Raw genomic sequence first — 20,687 nt, forward strand, 5'->3', positions numbered from 1 at the left:
GTTGTTTTACTTTTACCACAAATAACTCGGCTTATAGCTAGTTTAATTTTATTCTAGAAATGGGCCTGAGTTGGGCCGGAGCCGAGCAAATGTTCAGTTTGTTGGTGAGACGAAAACGAAGTTAGTTTGAATTTAACACTTGAGAGCTAACGGAGGGCGATGGCTATGGGGATGGCGGAGTTAGGCTTTCCGTACTGGAATCCTCTCCGGCGAAGGTTTCCTCCCGATTCTCCTTTCTTCGCTTCCGGAAACGTCGAGCGCGAACTACTCGCTAAACAGGTACGTATGGCTTCTGAATCGGATGCTTGTTCTAGGTTATAATAATACTCTAGCATGATCCGATGTTCAATCTAATTTAGCTTATCGTTTACTCATTGATGATGATGTTGTTCGTATTAGCTTGGCTGAAATCGAACGGTTCTGAGATTTTCTAAGGTCGAGATTGTTTTTCATAGACTCCGGGATCGATTTTGGAGAATTCATCTCCGTAGTGTAGACAGTTCTTCGGTTGTTATCTTCACTTGGATAGTTGGTTGGAAGAAACTTTCAATTTTTGGTCTTCTAAAGTTTGGATTTATCTCATTGTTATTTTGATGAAAAGTATCTGATGTATGACCAACCGTTTAGCATATTTGTCATCTACAAAATCATATGCTTGCAAGAGTTGAGTTCTAAGGAGGATTTGAATATGCAGGTGGCTTTGGACTTCACAGAAGATGAGATCAACAATCTGCAGATCATAGTGGAAACTGAAAGCAGGTAGTTTTATTATTCTCTTCACTCATGAGCTCGTTTTGCTGTGATTGTTTTGTGAAGAATTGAATTTTTAAGATTAGATTGTTACCTACCTTTGTAGTGGCGACCAGTAATATATAGCAATGATTGTTTTTTTCACTGATCAAGTTTATGTAGAGACTAGTTTCATTTTCAACTTTGGTTTACAATTCTCCACAATGGTAATGAGCTTTGATTGTTTTTGAACAGAAGAATCTCCTGTCCCATTGTTGGCTGTCCTGAGCGTCTGAAATCTCTGGATAATTTTGAAGATCACTATAAGGCACGGCACACTGCGTCTTGTTCAGTATGCTCAAGGGTCTACCCTACTTCTCGCTTACTAAGTATCCACATCTCCGAGGCACATGACTCTTTCTTTCAAGCTAAAGTTGCTCGAGGTTATGACATGGTATCCACTCTATACTCTTATCTCCTTGTGCAATTATGATAGGTGGTGACTGTGATAGTGCTCCTGTCATTGCGTTATATGGATGGCGTTAACCTTCACCTGATATCCAACTCTGAATCTTCCTTTTTATGCTTTTCATGAACATAATTTTGCAGTACGAATGCCTCGTGGAAGGGTGTGGATTGAAGTTCAAGAACTACAAAGCCAGGCATCGGCACTTAGTTGACAAACACAAGTTCCCAACGACGTTCGAATTCTTCAAGAGGACCCAACTCTCAAAGAAGCGAAGAGAGAAACTCCAGAAGCAACGTGTACCAAAGCTGAAGCACGAGGAAGACAAAGAAGAAGCTTCGTCAGATGCCATGGAAGTGGAGGACAAAGCCAGCCTTGACGGTCTTGTCTCAGCACTGTCCACGCTCACCACCTCAGACACAACTCCTTCGAATGTAAGCTTTGGGAGACGCCATGGTCGTGGGCTGACCTTTGTTCCACGGTCTGTTCATAGGGAAAAACCAACCAACTCTTCGTCTACACCCGGGCCAAAGACTTGACCGTGGTCTTATGGTTCTTCCTAGTCTAAAGCTTATGTAACATGGTGAAGAAAAAATTATCTTTCTCTACTAACATTGTTAACGTTTGAGTGAGTCTATGAAGAATGCATTTGAGTACCAAACGATATAAATCAATGTGTTCACACATCTTCTTGCAAAAATAAAGTGTTTATGATCTCTCCCAAACAGATTCAATCAGAGAACTGCAACATACAACAAAGCTAAAACAAGTAGCAGCCACGTGGGTTTTAACGAGGCTGTTCCACTAAGAGGATGCACAATCACTTCATCAATCACAGGTCCACAAAGAACATCCTCTTTTGTCATTGTAACAGAGTAGCTCGTGAAACTTATCTGCGCTGCAGCTTTGTCTGCTACAAACACTAACCCAAACTTCTCACCAGAGCCAGTCCCATTGCTCTCTAGTGTAAAGTTTTGAGCTGCTGATCCAGCTTCAACACCGACAACGAAATGACCTATGCACGCATCGTTGGCATCTCCTAATGTGAATGTGAGGTTGTATCTCGAACCTTCACTTGTGTCTCTTGTTGCTGTCTGTATGCCTGATGGAGTTGTGTCAGCCAGAATTTCTATCGCAGCTTTGCCTTCTGGGACATGGAAGTGCTCCGAGTCTATGTATCTGACTGTTCCTATGACAGACCACTGCGTTAATGCTGACTGGATTAGACTTGGCACTGCGTCAATCAGAACTCCCTCGGTTGAGTTTGGTAAGAAACCGGGTCCAGATTCAAATCCACCATTGGTTAAAAGGTTAGCTACACCAACAAAATCAGAATCAATGAATCTATGCAAGTATGAATTCAGCTATAGCAGTCTCTGATTTGATGACTTGAGAAAGGAGAGAAAACTGAACAAACAAGGAGAAGTAACTTACCACTGTCTTGATCCAGTGTTACACCAACAGTCTTGATGAGCAATGTGTCAACGATAGGCCAACATGTGGAGTTTGTATCAGAATCTATTGCCTGGCTTTCAAGAACTAAGTTGATAGGCTCACCATTCCCCCACTTACCCAAGTTATGACTGTAACTCTGCCACGGAACCTTACTGTAGTTCTGCTTGTAAGAAAAAACCGAATTGCTGTCTGGTCCAGAGACACTGAGACCAGAAGAGCTGGAACAGTTCTCGCCTCCTGGGATCAGCGCAAACGTGAGGATGTAGTTTAAATCATCACCTTTGGCAATGAATGTTTGATTGATCTTGCCATCTTCACCGAGCTGAACCGCGTGTCCAGAATCAGGCAGGTCAGGTGAAGTAACATATTGAACTGTCCCTTGGAATGTCCATCCAGGGAGTGTAGTGTTCTGATCCAGCAACACGAACGCGCCAGAGCTTGCATTTGAAGATAAGTTCAATGGTGGAGATTCGAAGTCTGGATTTTCAAGAAAATCTGCATATCAAAATGCACAAACTCTTAGTTAATTAATACGAGAACATTAACCAACGACATGTATACTACAACAGATCCTGTAGAAATAGAAATGCTTAAGCATTTGAGGTTTCAATGTACCTGAAGAGGCGCAACTAGAAACGAGAAGCAACAAGAAAGTTCTGTGAAACCAAATCGCCATTTTGCTTCAGACAAAACTTTGAATGTCAACGCTTCTTGGATCAAGCTCAAGTGATTGTGTCTTAGTAAATTATATAAAAGAGAAGAATGATGCTGTAATCTCTGACAAAAAAGAATGATTGATGTTGTATCATGTGTTAAGCTGGCATACATTTGACCATTTATTATAAAACAAAACTGAATGTACTTGGCATCTATACTAAGCTTTAACAAAATCTTTATCGAGTCTGGCACATTTTATCAGAATATAGATAAGAATTGACTAAAGTCAAAGCTACAAATTAAAGCTAGATCATAAGTACTAATGTTTCATCATACAAAAGATTACAATACACTACTACTTTCCTTTCAAACCAGATTGATCTTGTTTCATCAGACAAAAGATTACAATACACTACTACTTTCCTTTTAAAGCAGTTTGATCTTCAACACTTCTTCTTTTAAAAGAGCTCAAACAGCTGAAGAGACTTCTACCCTATGGTACCCAGCAAGTAAACTCACTAGCTCCCTGGCCCCTAGTTCCCCCTTGCTGGCCTCCGGTTCAAGTAACGTATCACTGCATCTTCGACCCTGCAACATTTCATAATTCAGAAACGTAACAACAATGAACTCTAGTACACATATAACTCAAGTGAATTTAAGATCCTAGAAACCAGAGTGAGCAATGAGCTTACCAAGGTTGGTTGAAAAAGTCTGATCCACGCTCTCTCTCAGCATTTCGACTAGCTTCTCCCGCTACAACCTTCAGATCCTTGCTCTGCGATTCCATCAGCGCGTTTACGAATTCAGCTGGTGATTGGCTGAACCCCAAGAAAAATGCTCGTCTCCTCCTATGCTCATGGATCTTCCTTATGGCTGCACATATCGCTTCATCACAAGCCTCAATCTCTTTATTCTTCTCTGCGTTGGCCAACAAGTTGCTCAGATCCCTTTGGATAGTGACAGGTACATCCACTAGGACATCGTAACACGCTGATACGGCCGGGCTACTTCCCGACAGCTTGATCTTGTGTTCTAAGTGAATCGGTGGTGGAGGTGACAAGTGATGAGATAACTTCTGAGAGACCATTGTGAACTTCAACTTCTGTTCCCCAAACACTTTCTGAAGCGCAGCGTCACAGTTGAAGAAAGAAGGGTCGTTTGGGCTCTGCAGTTTCCTCGCCTTGACGTAGTGCCAAATTGCAGCGATGATTCTTGGCCTGGTTTCAACCTCAATCCCAAGAACATCCATCAACGCAGTAGAGAGCTTGAACTTCTCAGGGACGTAGTTCATCTCCAAACGAATAGTAGCTGCAAACTCCTGATTCCCTTTCCTCTTTATCTCAAACCCTTCCTGAGGAGCAGGTGAACGAGAGTTCTCCCATGTGATCAACGGGTTCTCAGGGTACAGCCTCTGATCAAGGCTAACTTGAACCTTCTTGAAGAAAGACGAGAACTTGGGATGCAATGGGTTAGTAGTCTCCGGATCCACCCCATCTTCCAGGATCCTACCAACAATCTTAAGAGTCCATGTTGCAGGGTCAGCGTTTGGATTATTGTTTTGGTTAGCAAACGTGTTGAACACATAGATCCTAAGCGTCTTCTGTACGCAAGGAGGGTTCTTGAGAGCTTCCTGGATGTCAACCTTCTTTCTACTCAACGCAGCATCAACACGAGACTCAAACTCAAGAAGCTGCGTGTATAACTCAGACTCAGGCAAGATCGCCGCCACACGTTCCTGCAAGGACTTTTCAGGAAGCTTCTGTTTCTTCTTCCGTGCGGCAGGGGTCAACTCCATTGTTCTCATGGGGGAGACAGTGTTGTTAGGGAAACCAGAAGGAGGTCTCATTAACCTCTTCACGTTTGAACTACTTCCAGGAGTGGTCATAGAAGGTGAAGAAGACTGACCCAAACCACCAATCTCCTGGGGGGCTTGAGCTTGGTTTATCCCCATGCCTGCTTGCATCTGTGCATGAACTTTAGACTGTGCTTGAGCCATGGCCTGAGCTTGAGTGAACTGAAACGGAGCTTGGAAGTTAGTTGCTATATGAGACTGAGCAAAGCCTCCAGGGACAGACGCAGAGGGCATCATCCCAGGGCTCCTGAACGGCGAAGGCGCAGAGCCTTGAGGATTATTGTTGTTACCAGACATCAGTGCCCTGTGAAATTCAGAAGAAAATAACACTCTTTTCAAAAAATCTGCTTAGAATCAAGTAAAGAGAAGACCTTTACTAATGATTCTCAGTAACCATCTTCAGTATCGATTAATCTAACAATTGAGATGAATGCAGACGCGATAGATCAGCTACCTAGAGAGATCGGAAGCCTAAAAACCCTAGATTTTTCTAAGGTTGGTGCACAGTTTAATGAGTTAGAATTGATCCCAAGAGGTTATTTACCAAATGTGACGAGACGAAAAAGAAGAAGATTCGCAGCTTTGTTTCTTCTTCTGATTATTTCTTCTTCGCCGGTGTTCCGCCGCTTCTCAGTCGAGAGAGGAAATAAATTGTTCACCGGAGATATTTTATTTATAAACCGTGTTCAGACCCGACCCGTAATGTCAGAGCCCACAGCGACTGTTAAAAAGTTTGATACTATTAGGCCTTCGGCCCAATTTAATATACTTAATATGACGATTATAGATGGCCCTATAACCCAATTGTAATGGCTTTTTTACTACTGTGGATTACAAACCCGGTTGAACCGATTGACGATTAACCCGTGACTCAAATATATTCAGGTTATGATCCGGTCCGGTTTCAAAACATTCATAAAAGACGAGACTTGGAAACTAAGAGCAAGAGCATCAGTGAATCATCTTCTTAATCTTTTATTATTAATTTTTTTCCTTTTTTTTGATTTTTAAAAAAAAAAAAAAAATTGATCAATCGTGGGTCACTACGTGTCGTGGGGCCTACACTACAGTGATGAACTTTAGGAGAAAGAGTATCACCCAGGAGAGGCGAAACAAGCCGAGCACATAGCTTTTGCTTTTTTAAAACGTGTAATCCTTTCCTTTAAACTTCTACTGCGCATGTTCTAACATTATGGAAACTATAGTAGTTATGGTACAGAATTGGACATTTCTCCTACCTCACTGTTACCTTGTTCTTGAAGATTGTCAAATTCTCCAGCTACAAACTCAATATGATTTTTACTCGCTAAAGACTTACTTTTTTCATGAAAACCCGAACTTCTATAATTTACATTTTGTAGACTTCAAAAACAAAACACTATCAATCACCAACTCTCCGGATTCACGAGGACGTGTCGGATTTGCGCTCAGCGTCAGCGGCGGACTGCATTTGAGCTGCGTACTGTAAGTTCCAGAGAACATCTTCAAAGGAAGGTCTTGCTGAAGGTTCAAGCAAAACGCACTTGTTGGCTATTGAGATGGCAATAGCTAAAGACTCCTGAGAACTCGTTGTTAGCACCGTTGGATTCACTATCTTCTGTCTACCGTCTTGGCTCCCAAACGACGTCTGCAAAAAAAAAAAAACGTAACAGCTATTAACTAACTTGGTTTCAACGTAATGATCAAAGATCAAGGTCTTACCATTTCGTTGAGAAGAAAGTCCTCTCCTTTTGTAGTGGGCAACGGTCCTACGAGAGATTCCAGAAGTATGAATCCAAAGTTGTACACATCATCCTCTCTTTTAGCCACGTCATACTTTGACTTGTGTCCTTCTGACTTTATCTGCAAAGTTGAGTCCTGACTTATTAGTATCAAAGAAGAGAATACAAACTTAAGATAGAAAAGAGCAAACCTCAAGCTTTTCGTTCTCTTCAAGGATCGCAGTGACTCCATAATCACTAAGCTTAGCAATCTTGTGTTGGTCAAGCAAAATATTGTTCGTCTTCAGCTGATTATTAAAGGAGCCAGGTATTACACCAGTGTGAAGAAAATGAACTGCCTTTGCTATCTCTATCAGAATCCCTAGCCTGTCTGGCCACGTTAGGATCTTCTCCGGACAAGACTCTACAAATATTCTAACAACATTCAGTTTCAAAGTAGATAGATTCAAGTTTAAAACGTATGTCAAACGAACCTGATAGATGTGTGCGATATGTCCCTTTGGGCATGTACTCGTATACAAGGTAGAGTATGGTGGCTGTAGGATCGTACTCTAGGTTTGTTCGAGTGCAGTGGCCTAAGAAGCTAAGGAGATGAGGATGGTTGAGCTTAGACAGACAATCTAAGTGACTTCTGATACTTTGGCTTGAGAACTTTTTTGATAAGACCATACATCTTATAGCTACGGAACTTCCATTTTCTAACGTTCCTCTGTATAGCTGCAAAGAAAACAAAACAAGCAGTGTCAAGCAAATGGACGATGATGAGGACATTGCGTTAGATGAACTAAGCATGGGATTTTGAACTGAACCGAACCAAAATTTCTGTTAGTTCGGTACTTTGGTTAGAAGTTGGGTTATTTAAAAAAAAAAAGAAATCATAATTATCCGAACCGAATTTATCCAAAACTTTAACAAATTAAACCAAAATCTAACTGAAATCAAAAGCTTTGGTAGGAATTTCAAAAACCGAACTAACCAAAAACTGAATGTGAATTCGGCAAGATTTATGTTGAACCGAACTATCTGAACTGAACCGAGTAACCCAAACTAACCGAAACCGCAAGCCTAAGTGAATACCTTTCCAAGGGAGCCTTCACCTAAGAAACGTGATGAATCAAAATCATCTGTGGCTTCCTTTAACTCTTCAAAAGAGAAAGACCTGCATGAGGGCACACCTTGTGCACTTAGCTTTGCTGTTTGAGAGATTAGCCCTGGCCAAGAACATACCACTCAAGGATATTAATTGCTAGCAGGAAAATAAAACCTTTAACATTTTGAGTTAAAGCTACTCACTTGCACTAGCAAGAACTTGAGAGGAGAGACTGGTCTGTGTATTATTATCAGTCACAGCCTTAAGCCTAGTTTGCTGCACTGACTTCTCTTTTGAACCACAACAACTACAACACGAGCAGCGCTTTGTGCATAACATGAGTAGTCCAAACGCAACCAAAACAAGAACCAGAACAGCTCCACTAACCACAGCAACTAAAGTCCCAATCTTTCTACCTTGCAGCTCTCTTCCCCTACTTTCACCCTCTTCACATAACAGTTCCTGATGCTGATCATGAACTCCATCTATAGATAAGCAGTTCCCACCGAGTTTCACAACTCTCTCACCAGAAGAGCCTCCCAAGCAACTAGGAATCGTCCCAACCAATCTGTTATTAGACAAATCCACAAACCCAAGTTTCCCTCCACATGTCAGATCAACCGCTAGCTTCCCGCTGAGCTTGTTAGACGCCAAGTCTAGGTAACTAATGTTAGCCAATGAGAACAAGAACCGAGATGGAGCTCCAGTAAGTTGATTAAACGACAAATCAAGATGCTGAAGCTGAGACAAACCATCAAAACGTCTAGAAACTTCCCCAGAGAATGAGTTCTTACTTAACAGAACAGTAACTAAACTCTTAGGGAGCAAAGGCAGCTCAGAATCAAACCGGTTCTCCCTTAGATCCAGCATATGGAGATGATCTAACTTACTAAGATCAGGCAACTCACCAGACATCTCGTTGTGTGACAAAGCAAGAACAGTGAGATTACTCAGCGAGTTCAACGCGTCCGGAACGCTGCCGTTTAAGTAGTTTCCAACAAGCGTCAGACTCTGAAGCCTAACCAATCTTGAAACATCAGGAGGGACAGAACCAAAGAGATAATTCGAACTCAAATCCAAGGACTCGAGCCAACACAAGCGGTGGATCTTCCCTGGGAGCTCGCCGAAGATGCCTAGAGAGACTAAGGTGAGAGTCTTCAAGCTCGTGAGCCTTGTCAGCGTCGTGGCGAAAGAATCTATCAAGAAGGCTTTGGAGAGAGTGTGGTTCGGGAGTGAAGATCCATGGAACATAGAACCAGCTGGTTTTGAAAGCTTGTCTCCCATGACTTTGAGCTCTGTGACGGAGTTGCCTTCGCAGGAGATGCTCATGTGAGGAGTTGGAGGGATTTGACATAAGTCTCCGTAGTAGCTTCCCCAAGACTCGAGAGCTTTGGGGGATTCTAGGTGTTTTCTGAGCTGGTAGAGGACTTGTGTCTGAGAGTTTTGAAGCTGGTGGGTGTTTTGTAAGAAGAAGAGACATGAGAGGAGGAGTAAAGGTAAGACCTTTGAATGAGCCATGATAAAGAGACCCATATAAAGTGCCTTTGAGCTCTGAAGACAGTGAAGATAAATGCAGGAACCGTGGATGAGAATGTTTGGCTGTCGGATTAACACATAGACACAAGAGAGAAGTTGGGGGAAGCTAGGAGAAGAAGGGTGATAAGGACATTAAAGACAGAGAGGTGAGACAGCATTGATGGTGGCTTCTGTGATCTTTATAACTGAGAAGACTTTGACAAAAAGAAGAGATTGCAAAGAATCTTCTTCTTCTCTTTAGGAAAGGAAGAGTGAGTTGAGAGTGTGGGTCACACCAGAAACAAAAAATGTGCACTCAATTTGATGAAGGTTTTGTTACTTTAATGAGCAATTTGGTCTTGGTTTCACCTTTCTCTTTAGTGTAAAACAACAGTAATAAAACAATGTTAACTTTTTTGTTCAAAAAAAAAAAAAAAACAATGTTAACTTTAAACAAGAGAAGAGAAAAAATAAATTTGAATTTAAAATTTGGTACTATCAGATAAAGTATGATTGTTGTATGGATGATAATATGTTTACTAATTATAATATGCAAAAATGCAGTGTGGAACTTTGGTTGACTGACTCATGGAAGCAGTCATGCATCATGGAAGATGCCGTGACACATGTGTGTGATTAGATTCCATGTCTTTTGCTAATTCACCGAACTGCCCTTCTTATACGATACCAAATACGTGACAAAAAGAAGCTTTTGCTTAACGGAACAATGTTCAGTAGAAGTAGCTTTCATTGAAGGGTAAATGTGACCATAGATAATATCATTCCTAACCATGATACTCCATACAATAGTACATCTAGTAAGATAATTTCATCAGTGACCTAATCTACAACGACCATGTTTAGGTTGTAACGTGTGTTTTTCTTTCAGAAACAAATTATATGTACACCAGAGTCTAGAGTTGTAGGGTTGTAAGGGTCAAGTGTGTATTTTCAGGCAAAGGTAGTACTGATTAGGCTTTGTTTAAAGGTTAAAGAGAGAAGAAAAAAACAATGGTTGAATCCCACTTTAGTGGGGCCCGCATGTAGATCCCACTGGTCTGACCCTCAAAGACCGGACCATCATATTAATTAACTTTCTGTCTCTCATGCCTCAATTAAATAATATGAAAATTTTTAAGTTGTTTCTTCTGAAAAATACTAATTACAATCTGGTATTTCATATTGAAAACTATGAATCAAATTGTGAAATGTGTAATTATGAAAAAGTCGTACTTTTTGGCTGTTTCTCTAATCTGTTTTTTAGCATTTTCATATATGAAAAAGAACAAAAAGATGAGAACAACGTAGGCTCTAGTATTGGTGCTGCTTTAGTATCAAAACGAGACTTAACACTGCAAAACTGAGGTTCAAGACAGAAGAAGCTTTAGAGAAGGAAGATAAGACAAACCAGAAGACTCCATGGAATGGGAATGGCAGAGCATGTGAGATGAAGAGACCTGGACATTAAGATACCAACATCTAACATTAGGACAACTCTTTTGGGACCAGTGATGGTTTTTGATTTTGGAGAATAAACAATCAAAACATCAACATCACATTCTAACCAGAAACCAAACAAGTTTCTCTCCAACTTATCTTAGTTGTCTAGAGAACTAAATAATATCTTACAAGATAAGACGAGATCGGCAATTTGTTTGAGACTAAGAGAGTCTGGGGTTTGCTGAGTTTGTTCACTAATTATCCGGGGCTTATTGCATTTTACAAGTTTACAAACTAAAGGGATTAAAAACGACTAACCTCGGCAATGTTTTCATAAGCTGTCCTCTGGTTTCTTGTCATTCGAGCAGGACTCCAAGTATGAGATGATCAAGAGATCAACTGTTTATATATTATTGAGGAAAAGAGTGTACCTGTGTATAGAAGATTGTGAAGTGTTGGTAAATTACATAAAGAGAGCCATGCTTGTGCTACTTAGATGAAATAAGTACCTCAGTCAAAACCTTCGAGAGGTCTCTTTTCTTTCTGGTTTGTGAATGTAGTGATTATAACCAGGAGGTGCATATAGTTATTTCAGAGTTGATGAAGAAGATCAACATCATGATGCATTTAACTTGAAAGAAATAATACATATGAGACAAAACCATCAAGACAAGTCTTTCTAGTGTAATAAATAATAAGTGCGCTTCTATCTCACGAAAAGTACAATGGATTGGGTAGAGAGCACACTACTTGTGACCAATTCCATGGGTATTGATGGGTATCTAGCATGAAAACGGAGAACAAATCATTATCAGAAATTAGACAGGAACACCTTATTATATAAAGAAGCAGACATCTTTAAGGAGTAGGCTTATTACCATCGCAGGCAACCTACTCCGCACAATATATCCCTTTTCCTGTGACATTGGCTGAAACAATACAGAAACACATTGAGAATCAATGTAAATAACATGTCTTTTAATGAGCAAGGGATGATCATCAACGACCAAAGAAAGTTTTCACAAACTGCTGTTCCTCACGAACCCCCGAGATCATCTAGGAAAAACTCCCAACTTCTGGCTCAGCCTTAGTGTGCGCCTGCACAACATTATCAACAAATCCCCATCATCTAAACCAACAGAAACAGATGTGTCTAACGAAATAAAACGAAAAAATTACCATATTGTTTGCTCCTTCGTCCACAACCAAGCTATTATGCATAACACTTCTCAGCTTCCCGCCTACTCTTTTCCATCAGCTTCAAACACGAACACAATCCAGCGTCGAAATCACTGTAACAGGCGTCTTAAAAACGACAACCAACGGGGTCGTTTCAGATTCTCAGGCCCACGGATCCACTATCGTCACTTATATGTTTAACGGGCTTTTGTTTAATGCTTCGGATATTAAAAAAAAGTTCCCCGCGCAATTATCTATTCTATTAAAACAGCAGTGTGACCCATTGATATTGATATAGGTTTAGTCCAACAACTATTTCCCTATAATCTACTTTAAAAAAATAAACCAACTCTTATATAACTACATCTAAATCTACATATTTCTTCCTCTTACGTAACCTCTTCTTTTTTTTCCCCTAAATTCTAGGAACCCATAACTTCTTTTTTTTCTTAGAACTTTATTTATTTCATTTTAAATCTGGTTAATTAAAAATACGCATTTTTATTATAAAAGAATATGGATTGATGTAAAGAATAAACTTGCTTAATAATTATACAAGAATTTGGCATAATAATTAAATTAAATTTATAAAACAGTTTTAAAAAAATTAAAATGTTAAAAATGAAATTAATACAACCCTAAACATATAAAATTAGTATACTTACAATGTAATATATATTTAACAGAACATATTAAAATTATTTTTTCACATTTTTCAAAAATATTGTTCGTTCTTCTTCGAGGTGGGTTGGGGCGGGTTTGTTGTTCGGGTATATAGTTCATGTCTAATAGAGTACGGGACTTGATTTTCTGGTCGATTCCAAAATTGGTTTTTTAATACGAATATTTTTGACTAATTATGTTAGATAACTATTAAGAAAATATAATATGTTACAAACTTAGGCATAAAGTTTAAAAATAATTTCTGAAATACATATAGCATAGTGTATAGTTATGCAACTTGACATATTTAAAACAAATACATCTATCAAAATTTAAATTAAATATGATTATAAGAAAAACAAAAATATGATTATAATAAAAACACAAATATGATTAAAAACATAAATATAAAAATTAAATGTAAAAAAAAATAAAAAATATATACCCGCCCTTTTGAAGGGCGGGTCAGAATCTAGTTTTTATTTTAATGTGTGTTTAGGCGTCTAAAGGGAAGCTAATCTTGTTGGTAGTTATCACGGTAGTTAATTTAATTCATGAAACGAAAAGTACTTTTTCGATAAGATCATAATTGGTCTTATTATGAGCAAAGTATGCAACAGTACTACGAATAATCGCTTTTTAGAGCAGCATACCAACTTTGAATATTAACACATATATATATATGCTCAAAAGCAAAAGAAAACTTAAACAATACATTTTGCTGTGATTACGAGAACATTATGTGGCCCATTTGTACAAATTCGAATCTCAAATTTCAATAGATTGGAGATTATCGCATGGGTAGTGAAGGTAATGGATTAGTCATTTTGCTTTAAGGTAAGACTACATGTCTTTTTGAAGATTAACTTTAGATCATTAGAGACATGATATTTGCTTGCGCCGTGGACCATTAAGATGGAAGCAACCCAATTAATTAAATATTTAATCTCTGCCCCAAATATGAATTTGAAATATTTGATTACACGTATAATCAATTCATGCTTGTCTTCTGTTATCTTTTTCAAATTCAAAACTGAAAAGGTCATAAGGCCTAAGATGTGTTGGGTGCAAGTTGTTTTCCTTTTACCACCTTGATCCTTTTTCCATTAATTGCCTTTGTTTGCTTACACTTTCTTAATTAAGAAGAAAAATGTGATGATATGAATTCTGAATATATTTTATGTATGTTTGATGTCTCGATGAATAGTGTTTTGTAAACCAAAAGAAGTTGGACATTTTTTACACAATTATATAATACTGCGCTTGTTAAAAAAAGGAATCAAACATGTAAGTTTCACGTGGCAGCCTGGATCACGAGATTTTTCGGCGGCGACATGAACCTCCAAACTAGATGAATCACGTTCTTTTGGTCAGCTCATTTTCATGCAAGGGTCCTTTATAATTTAAACCATATCCTAAAATATTTAACAAAATATTTGGTTGAGCTCATACGAGCATGCGGCATGCCGTCAATTCAGATAAAGCTAGTTGTGGGCACTGAGCAGCATTGAGTAAAGCAAAATAGCCATATCTACATAGACGTATTGCACGAGTGAGTACTGTTAAGGGTTGATGAGGAGTCAACCTCAAGGTCTTTGCCGTACGTACGATTACGAAGGTATGGTCCTCTATATCCTATATATACCACCGACTTCTCTAAAACTCTCTCTACCACACTTTGATATTCCTTGCATCCTCCAAAGATCTCACTTACATCACTTCTATATCTCTTCTTGCATTTAATTTTAATCGCCCAGCGTTTTTATTACTATGACCTGTATTCTACTCGATTCACATCGTCCACGACAAAAAAAAGAAGAGTAATAATTGTGAAGATATTTATCTGATTATAAAACTATTGGTTGTTTTGGCATGTCACATATAATTAAAAAAAAAACACCATTAATTCACTGCGATGCATCTAGCATAAGGCCAAAAGACACATGGCCAAATATCGCAATTTAATACCCAAACAATATAAAATAGATAGATACCAAAAAAACATAGCCTGAGACATTTAGCTGGACTGGGATTGTAGCTGGAGGAGTAAACAAATGAGTATGGACTCATTGAACAAATCAACAAAACAAGTAAATACTGTTTCGATTTGATGAGTTTCTGTATTATCAAAATCAACAATGTCTTAACAGTCCTATCTAACTTTCCTTTGTGTACCACAATCCAATATCATTCCATTACTGCCTTCTTTCCCAGCTAATATTTACCTAAAATTGACATGAAATATTTTTAAAAAAACTGCCAATTGTAAGAAGCTATATAGAATTATATATCATTATCAGTTAGATGATTTCATACCAACTTCAACCCAAAAGGTTGACACTTATAATTTAAATTGTTTTTATTCTAAATATCATATATTCGTTAATATTCCTGCTCATAAAAATATTTTATTTATTTTAAAGAGTAAATAATTCGGAATTAACCTATTCCAAAGTCTGCAAGTAGTCGTAAAACTGTTTAGATTTTTTTTTAACACTGAAATCAAGCGGGGACAACGCACTATGTTACCCACGGTTACCTCATTTTTAACCGCGGTTAATGCTGTAAAAAATCTGTTTCAATAAATTCTCCACACTCTTCCACATCCCTGGCGCTCACTTCTTTTCAAGTCCTCCCCCTCTCTTCCTCTCTCGAGCCTCGCGTCTGTTTAAAAAAACAAAACAAAAACACGATCCTCAAAACCGACGACGTTTTGGTTAGCTTCTAGCATTCGGTCAACGACCTGTAACGATCTCAACTCCGACAATGACGGTTTTCTCCGGTAAAGTCGTTCCGATGGATTACGAGGCAGAGGTCTCACAGCGTCTTCTCGACGCCATCCTCGACGGAGACACCAAAACGGCGTCGGATTACATCTCCGATCCGCTCGTCGACGTGAACTTCGTCGGCGCCGTCAGCTTGAAGACGAGGAGGAGCGAGGTCGTGCTCCGCGACGAATCGGCGAGCGATGTCCGAGTGGAGTACGAGGAATTCAAAACCGACGTGACGGCGCTGTTCCTCGCCGTTAATTTCGGAAACGTGACTCTCGTGAAGAGCTTACTGGTAACGTCTCTAGCTTAAGATTTTGAAACCGATCAAACACGTAAACTTGCGTTGACCGTTAATATTACACGATTCGCCGTTATTTCTTTCAGTTTCGCATTTACATTTTGATTTGAATCAGAAAAAAAAAACATTTTCTTTCGTTGAGTTAAAACTGTTATTACTCTGTTTTACTTTACTTTACTTTACTTTACTTTTCCTATTTTTCGAAATTTAAATTTTAGACCCTGCTTTTAGTTTTTAATCAATTAGATCCAACGTGTTCAATTCTCTCTGCTTTTCATTCGAAAGAAATTTTGATAAATATCTGCCCAGATTAAATTACTTGTATAGTTATATTTGTTTATACTTAGCTTAGCTCTAACCATTTTTGTTTAATTTAGAAAACGTGGATTGGATTCCGTGCGAGTGTTTTAAAAACTCATAGTATGTTGACTAGCTTCACTCTCACTGGGGAGGGGTGTTACTAGGTAGGAATCTTCCAAGATGCTTAAAAACGTAAATATAGAAAATACAGAAAGATTGCATCTTTAAGCGAGTCAGATTTGCATATTAGACATGCATCATTATCAAGATTCAAGTCACACAACTTTTTATCTTTTGCTCTTTTTACCAAATTCTGATTATAAATGCTGGATTTTTTATTTGATGTTTAATCCCAAAGTCCCAAAGTTAATAATAGCTAAAATCTGGGGAAAAGTATAAATCTTGGATCTTTGTTGATGAATATTATGAGACAAAATAGTTCCAAAGCTTTACTGTTTTGTCTGCTGTGATAATAATTGAATGATATGATTTGATTCTATTGTTTCTTGAAAGCAACTGATGATATTTAGTATGACAAGTAGTGTTGTAGCTAGTGTCATAAACAGAACCTGAGGCCCCTCCCATATGGTCCTGTCACTTGTCATTGGCTGCATGTCAAGTACATGTATACTTTATTCGCTTACTCCCTCTCTTTCCATTTATATCATCATCATATGTCTGTGATCAAGCCAAGCCATGTTCCTTTTGCGTCAGTGTTGTTCCCTCATGTTCTTGTAGATTCATTTCAATTATTCACATGACACAATTTTTTTGTTTGTCTTCTTCTGGCTCTTGTTTTCACCCATACGTGGGGTCCTTAGTACTTAGTATTGCTTTTAAAAATTACTGTATAGTATTTACAGTGATTTGACTTTTACTACAATGTGATATCACAGAACATTGGAGCTGATGTGAACCAGAAGCTCTTTAGGGGATTTGCAACGACCGTAGCTGTAAGGGAAGGTCATTTCGAGGTGCTTGAGATTCTACTCAAAGCCGGTGCTTCTCAGCCCGCTTGTGAGGAAGCTCTAATGGGAGCGAGCTATCACGGACGCCCCCGGCTCGCTGAGCTGCTTATGAGAACTGATCTTATCCGGCCTCAGGTCGCTGTGCACGCTTTAGCCATTGCTTGTTGCAGAGGTTTTGTGGACGTTGTAGGGACCTTGCTGAAAGTAAGCTCTTCATCTTGTGGCTCTTAATAATCGACCTCTTAATACTATTAAGTTAATAGGCATCTTACAGAAGACAAATTTATTTTCTTGGCTCATTACAGTGCGGTGTAAATGCTAATTCAACGGATAGGCTTCTGCTTCAATCCTCAAAACCTTCTCTATACACAAACGTGGACTGTACAGCTCTTGTCGCTGCCATTGTCAACAGGCAGGTCTCCACCGTCCGCTTGCTACTTCAGGTACTTTTATCTCATTACCTTTTTAACACAATGTCCTTGCAAGGAGAGTAAGTATCTAAGACATGATTTGCAACAGGCTGGTGTGAAGACAGATATCATGGTGAGGCTTGGAGCTTGGTCATGGGACACTAACACTGGAGAAGAGTTCCGTGTGGGAGCTGGAGTGGCTGAACCCTACCCTTTGACCTGGTGTGCTGTCGAATTCTTTGAAACCAGCGGTGACATATTGCGTCTACTTCTCAAAGTCCAATCTCCAAACACTCCTCACAACGGTCGGACTCTGCTCCACCATGCCGTCCTCTGCGGTAGCCAGGCAGCCGTCAGAGTCCTCCTCAACTGTGGTGCCGATCCAGAAACTCCTATTAGAACTTCACGAGGGGTTGAACTCCGACCGATTCATATTGCTGCACGTTACGGATCAGTGGAGATCATACAAGAGCTTGTTGGCTTTGGCTGCGATATAAACTCAAAGACTGGTGACGAGGACACAGCTCTTCTGATCTCAGAAAGAGGCAAACATTCAGAGTGCGTGAAGGTACTAGCCTTAGCTGGTGCTGACTTCGGCTTAGTGAACAAGTTTGGCCACTCTGTTGTTTCGGTTGCGGAGTCAAGCAAGTGGCGTCTCGGATTAGAACGAGTAGTTCTTGAACTGATCCGGTTTGGTGTGGTTCCATATTCAAGCAACGCTTCGGTCTTCTCTCCTTTGCTGTACGTAGCTAAAGCAGGAGACTCCGAAGCGCTTAAAACGCTTGTAAAAGCTCAGGGAGTCTTCATAGATTATCAAGACGAGGAAGGCTTCTCGGCTGCAATGCTAGCTGCGATGAACGGCCACGTTGAAGCATTCAGAGTCTTGGTCTACGCAGGCGCAGACGTGAAGCTGGTCAGCAAATCCGGAGAGACAGTGGTCTCTCTGTCCGAGAAGAACGGGTATCTTGACATGATCGAGAAAGTGATGCTCGAGTTTGCTCTGGAGAAGGACAACAGGAACATGGCGGGAGGGTTCTACGCTCTACACTGTGCTGCAAGGCGCGGAGACGTCAAAGCTGTGGAGCTTTTGAGTGGGAAAGGATACGGTCTGGACGTCCCTGATGGAGACGGGTACACTCCTTTGATGTTTGCGGCTATAGAAGGACATGGGAAGATGTGTGAGTTCCTAATCTCCCGTGGCGCAAACTGCAATGCTAAGAATGGGAGAGGGAAGACGTTGTTGGATCTCGCGGTTGGTGATGCTGAGAAGGTGATACGTAATGAGTTGTCTCGGAGGTTTGTGGTAAAGGGAAGCACTGTGATGAAACACACCAAGGGAGGGAGAGGTAAGAAGCATGTGAAGGGATTGAAGATGTTGGAGTCAGGAGTACTAAGCTGGGGGAAGTCTGGAAAGAGAAATGTGGTGTGCAAGGAAGTAGAGATGGGGATGAGCCAGCGGTTCAGGAGGAACCGCAAGGGGAAAGGCGATGCGGTGGAGGAGGAAGAAGGGACTTTCCGGGTGGTGACTACGGCGAACAAAGAAGTTCATTTTGTGTGTGAAGGTGGTTTGGTGGGTGCAGAGATGTGGGTGAGGGGAATAAGACTAGTGACAAGAGAGGCTATTTGTGGTTGAAGTCAGACTCAGAATCAGAGTGTTGTGTTTGTATATATAAAGAAGTTTTGATAAAGAGGTTTTGAAGGTAGTGTGCTTGTGTCTATGGTTGTTGGTTTGCTTAATAAGAAGATTGGTTCATTTGAAAAAAAAAAAAAAAAGTGAAGTCATCACTTTTGTTTACCAGTCACAAAAGACAAAAAGCATAACCAACAGAGAAAAATAGAGAAGCTTCTAATCGCTATTGTAACCATCATCATCGTTATCCTTATCTTCATGGTCTTTTACCACTCGTTCTATGAACTGTCTTCGTACTCCAGCCATCACAGCCTCCCTTGAGGAGTCATCATCTCCACTTTTACCATCGTTAAGAACCGGCTCCGACTGACACAAAACTAAGGCTACACCTGCAAAAGCAACAAACATGTTCAGACATCATTTAGATCAGACGAATCAAACATCAAACAACAAGAAGGCTTCAAACTTACTCTCAGGGGTGCACCTACGGCCAACACTCTTCAACCCTACATGTGTTCCTTTAACAGCACCATGACGGTACACGACCAAGGTAGGAAGATTGCAATCAGGGTAGTTAGGAATACAATCAGTGGATATAATCTTAACAAACTTCGTTGCCGGGTATCTGCTAGACAATTCGTCCAAACAACCCAATAGCAAACCACACTCCGCAAAACTACCAGATCAAACAAGTAAATGAACAAAAAGGTTAGTGTCTCAAGCATGTAATAAGATTCAGGACTATTACAAAAAAAACACATACCCATCTTTGTAGAGACATACAACAACCCAGTCTTCAGCAGAAGCTTGTGTAACCTCCCGCATGAAATCAGAGCTTGAGATGGGAGTCACTGATCCATACCTTTTAACTTTAGCAGCTTCTCTCAGCTCTGTCAACCTCTTCTTCCTATCAAAGCACCAAAACATTAAAGACAGGCATTACTAAACGATGCGTTTCATATCCAAAACATAAACAAATCAATAAAAAAAACAGAGCTTGATCCAGAAAAACAGAGGATTCAAAAGCTAAGCACTAGGGGTTCAACTAAGATGGTAAATACAAAATCGGAATGTTGGATGCGATCTGGAAACCTGTATTCTTCGAGGAAGCGATCATCGTCGAGATCTTTGTCGTCCTCAAGATCCTCGAGCTCCTCCTCTGTTTTCTTATCGAACCAAGCTTGGTCCTTTGGAGCTGAAGACTCGTCTTGTTCCGGAGTATACGCCGGAGGTTTGAAAGCCGGAGCCTTCGCCGGGAGATTCCCCAGCTTCCGCTGGATATCGTCCCATTGCGTCGACGTTCCTTCGACGTCCTTGTAGACAAAATGATAATCCGCCATAGATTTCACAACTTACGAAGCTTCAACTAATCTCCGTTTAAAGAGAAGCTTTGAATCTGAGAGAATAAGGAAAAAGCAGATTGCTTTGACACTCTGTAATCGCAATCTCGTCGCCGGTGGTAAAGGTCACTACTCAGACCCGCTAATGGTTTTACTGTCTTGTCTGATTCATATCGGTCCGACAGTATCTAATTATAACACGG

The 20,687-nt window shown here is 40.0% G+C and overlaps 6 protein-coding genes across 6 annotated transcripts; 2 read left to right on the forward strand and 4 right to left on the reverse strand.

Moving 5' to 3' along the window:
- Positions 1-78: 78 nt before the first annotated feature.
- Positions 79-1,879, forward strand: LOC111215618 (zinc finger protein 511). Its single transcript, XM_022719435.2, has 4 exons — positions 79-279; positions 695-759; positions 985-1,183; positions 1,339-1,879. Exons 1-4 carry the CDS (start codon positions 160-162, stop codon positions 1,732-1,734), a joined length of 780 nt encoding a protein of 259 aa, XP_022575156.2. The 5' UTR covers positions 79-159; the 3' UTR covers positions 1,735-1,879.
- On the reverse strand, positions 1,825-3,450 carry LOC106441424. The gene is made up of 3 exons (XM_022716955.2): positions 3,266-3,450; positions 2,630-3,145; positions 1,825-2,510 (listed from the first exon to the last, which is right to left on the reverse strand). The coding sequence occupies exons 1-3, from the start codon at positions 3,324-3,326 to the stop codon at positions 1,930-1,932; spliced, it is 1,158 nt and encodes a 385-aa protein (XP_022572676.2). The 5' UTR covers positions 3,327-3,450; the 3' UTR covers positions 1,825-1,929.
- A 138-nt stretch (positions 3,451-3,588) lies between these two features.
- On the reverse strand, positions 3,589-5,859 carry LOC111214314 (SWI/SNF complex component SNF12 homolog). Its single transcript, XM_022716954.2, has 3 exons — positions 5,704-5,859; positions 4,000-5,463; positions 3,589-3,895 (listed from the first exon to the last, which is right to left on the reverse strand). The coding sequence occupies exons 2-3, from the start codon at positions 5,454-5,456 to the stop codon at positions 3,841-3,843; spliced, it is 1,512 nt and encodes a 503-aa protein (XP_022572675.1). The 5' UTR covers positions 5,457-5,463; positions 5,704-5,859; the 3' UTR covers positions 3,589-3,840.
- A 508-nt stretch (positions 5,860-6,367) lies between these two features.
- Positions 6,368-9,869, reverse strand: LOC111214315 (probable inactive leucine-rich repeat receptor-like protein kinase At3g03770). Its single transcript, XM_022716957.2, has 6 exons — positions 8,174-9,869; positions 7,958-8,091; positions 7,354-7,597; positions 7,072-7,283; positions 6,861-7,001; positions 6,368-6,786 (listed from the first exon to the last, which is right to left on the reverse strand). Exons 1-6 carry the CDS (start codon positions 9,501-9,503, stop codon positions 6,562-6,564), a joined length of 2,286 nt encoding a protein of 761 aa, XP_022572678.2. The 5' UTR covers positions 9,504-9,869; the 3' UTR covers positions 6,368-6,561.
- Positions 9,870-15,142: 5,273 nt separating this feature from the next.
- LOC106430832 (ankyrin-2-like) lies at positions 15,143-19,202 on the forward strand. Its single transcript, XM_048770120.1, has 4 exons — positions 15,143-15,830; positions 17,033-17,308; positions 17,410-17,547; positions 17,624-19,202. The coding sequence occupies exons 1-4, from the start codon at positions 15,534-15,536 to the stop codon at positions 19,145-19,147; spliced, it is 2,235 nt and encodes a 744-aa protein (XP_048626077.1). The 5' UTR covers positions 15,143-15,533; the 3' UTR covers positions 19,148-19,202.
- A 30-nt stretch (positions 19,203-19,232) lies between these two features.
- On the reverse strand, positions 19,233-20,647 carry LOC106430841 (phosducin-like protein 3). Its single transcript, XM_013871639.3, has 4 exons — positions 20,237-20,647; positions 19,908-20,051; positions 19,615-19,820; positions 19,233-19,533 (listed from the first exon to the last, which is right to left on the reverse strand). The coding sequence occupies exons 1-4, from the start codon at positions 20,482-20,484 to the stop codon at positions 19,361-19,363; spliced, it is 771 nt and encodes a 256-aa protein (XP_013727093.2). The 5' UTR covers positions 20,485-20,647; the 3' UTR covers positions 19,233-19,360.
- Between the last annotated feature and the right edge of the window lie 40 nt (positions 20,648-20,687).

This window comes from Brassica napus, chromosome A3 (assembly GCF_020379485.1).
Source record: "Brassica napus cultivar Da-Ae chromosome A3, Da-Ae, whole genome shotgun sequence".
Classification (NCBI taxonomy): Eukaryota; Viridiplantae; Streptophyta; class Magnoliopsida; order Brassicales; family Brassicaceae; genus Brassica; species Brassica napus.

Excerpts from the sequence above, each read along its gene's own strand:
- LOC111215618 (XM_022719435.2), top strand. The coding sequence starts at position 160 with ATGGCTATGGGGATGGCGGAGTTAGGCTTTCCGTACTGGAATCCTCTC. Across the intron at positions 280-694 it reads GCGAACTACTCGCTAAACAG|GTGGCTTTGGACTTCACAGA; the intron begins GTACGTATGGCT and ends TTGAATATGCAG. Across the intron at positions 760-984 it reads ATAGTGGAAACTGAAAGCAG|AAGAATCTCCTGTCCCATTG; the intron begins GTAGTTTTATTA and ends GTTTTTGAACAG.
- LOC106441424 (XM_022716955.2), bottom strand. The coding sequence starts at position 3,326 with ATGGCGATTTGGTTTCACAGAACTTTCTTGTTGCTTCTCGTTTCTAGT. Across the intron at positions 3,146-3,265 it reads TTCTAGTTGCGCCTCTTCAG|ATTTTCTTGAAAATCCAGAC; the intron begins GTACATTGAAAC and ends TTTGATATGCAG. Across the intron at positions 2,511-2,629 it reads AACACTGGATCAAGACAGTG|CTAACCTTTTAACCAATGGT; the intron begins GTAAGTTACTTC and ends TTGTTGGTGTAG.
- LOC111214314 (XM_022716954.2), bottom strand. The coding sequence starts at position 5,456 with ATGTCTGGTAACAACAATAATCCTCAAGGCTCTGCGCCTTCGCCGTTC. Across the intron at positions 3,896-3,999 it reads GACTTTTTCAACCAACCTTG|GGTCGAAGATGCAGTGATAC; the intron begins GTAAGCTCATTG and ends GAAATGTTGCAG.
- LOC111214315 (XM_022716957.2), bottom strand. The coding sequence starts at position 9,503 with ATGGGTCTCTTTATCATGGCTCATTCAAAGGTCTTACCTTTACTCCTC. Across the intron at positions 7,598-7,957 it reads GTGAAGGCTCCCTTGGAAAG|CTATACAGAGGAACGTTAGA; the intron begins GTATTCACTTAG and ends TTTTCTTTGCAG. Across the intron at positions 7,002-7,071 it reads AAGAGAACGAAAAGCTTGAG|ATAAAGTCAGAAGGACACAA; the intron begins GTTTGCTCTTTT and ends TCAACTTTGCAG.
- LOC106430832 (XM_048770120.1), top strand. The coding sequence starts at position 15,534 with ATGACGGTTTTCTCCGGTAAAGTCGTTCCGATGGATTACGAGGCAGAG. Across the intron at positions 15,831-17,032 it reads CTCTCGTGAAGAGCTTACTG|AACATTGGAGCTGATGTGAA; the intron begins GTAACGTCTCTA and ends GTGATATCACAG. Across the intron at positions 17,548-17,623 it reads CCGTCCGCTTGCTACTTCAG|GCTGGTGTGAAGACAGATAT; the intron begins GTACTTTTATCT and ends GATTTGCAACAG.
- LOC106430841 (XM_013871639.3), bottom strand. The coding sequence starts at position 20,484 with ATGGCGGATTATCATTTTGTCTACAAGGACGTCGAAGGAACGTCGACG. Across the intron at positions 20,052-20,236 it reads CGCTTCCTCGAAGAATACAG|GAAGAAGAGGTTGACAGAGC; the intron begins GTTTCCAGATCG and ends GTGCTTTGATAG. Across the intron at positions 19,821-19,907 it reads GTATGTCTCTACAAAGATGG|TTTTGCGGAGTGTGGTTTGC; the intron begins GTATGTGTTTTT and ends TTGATCTGGTAG.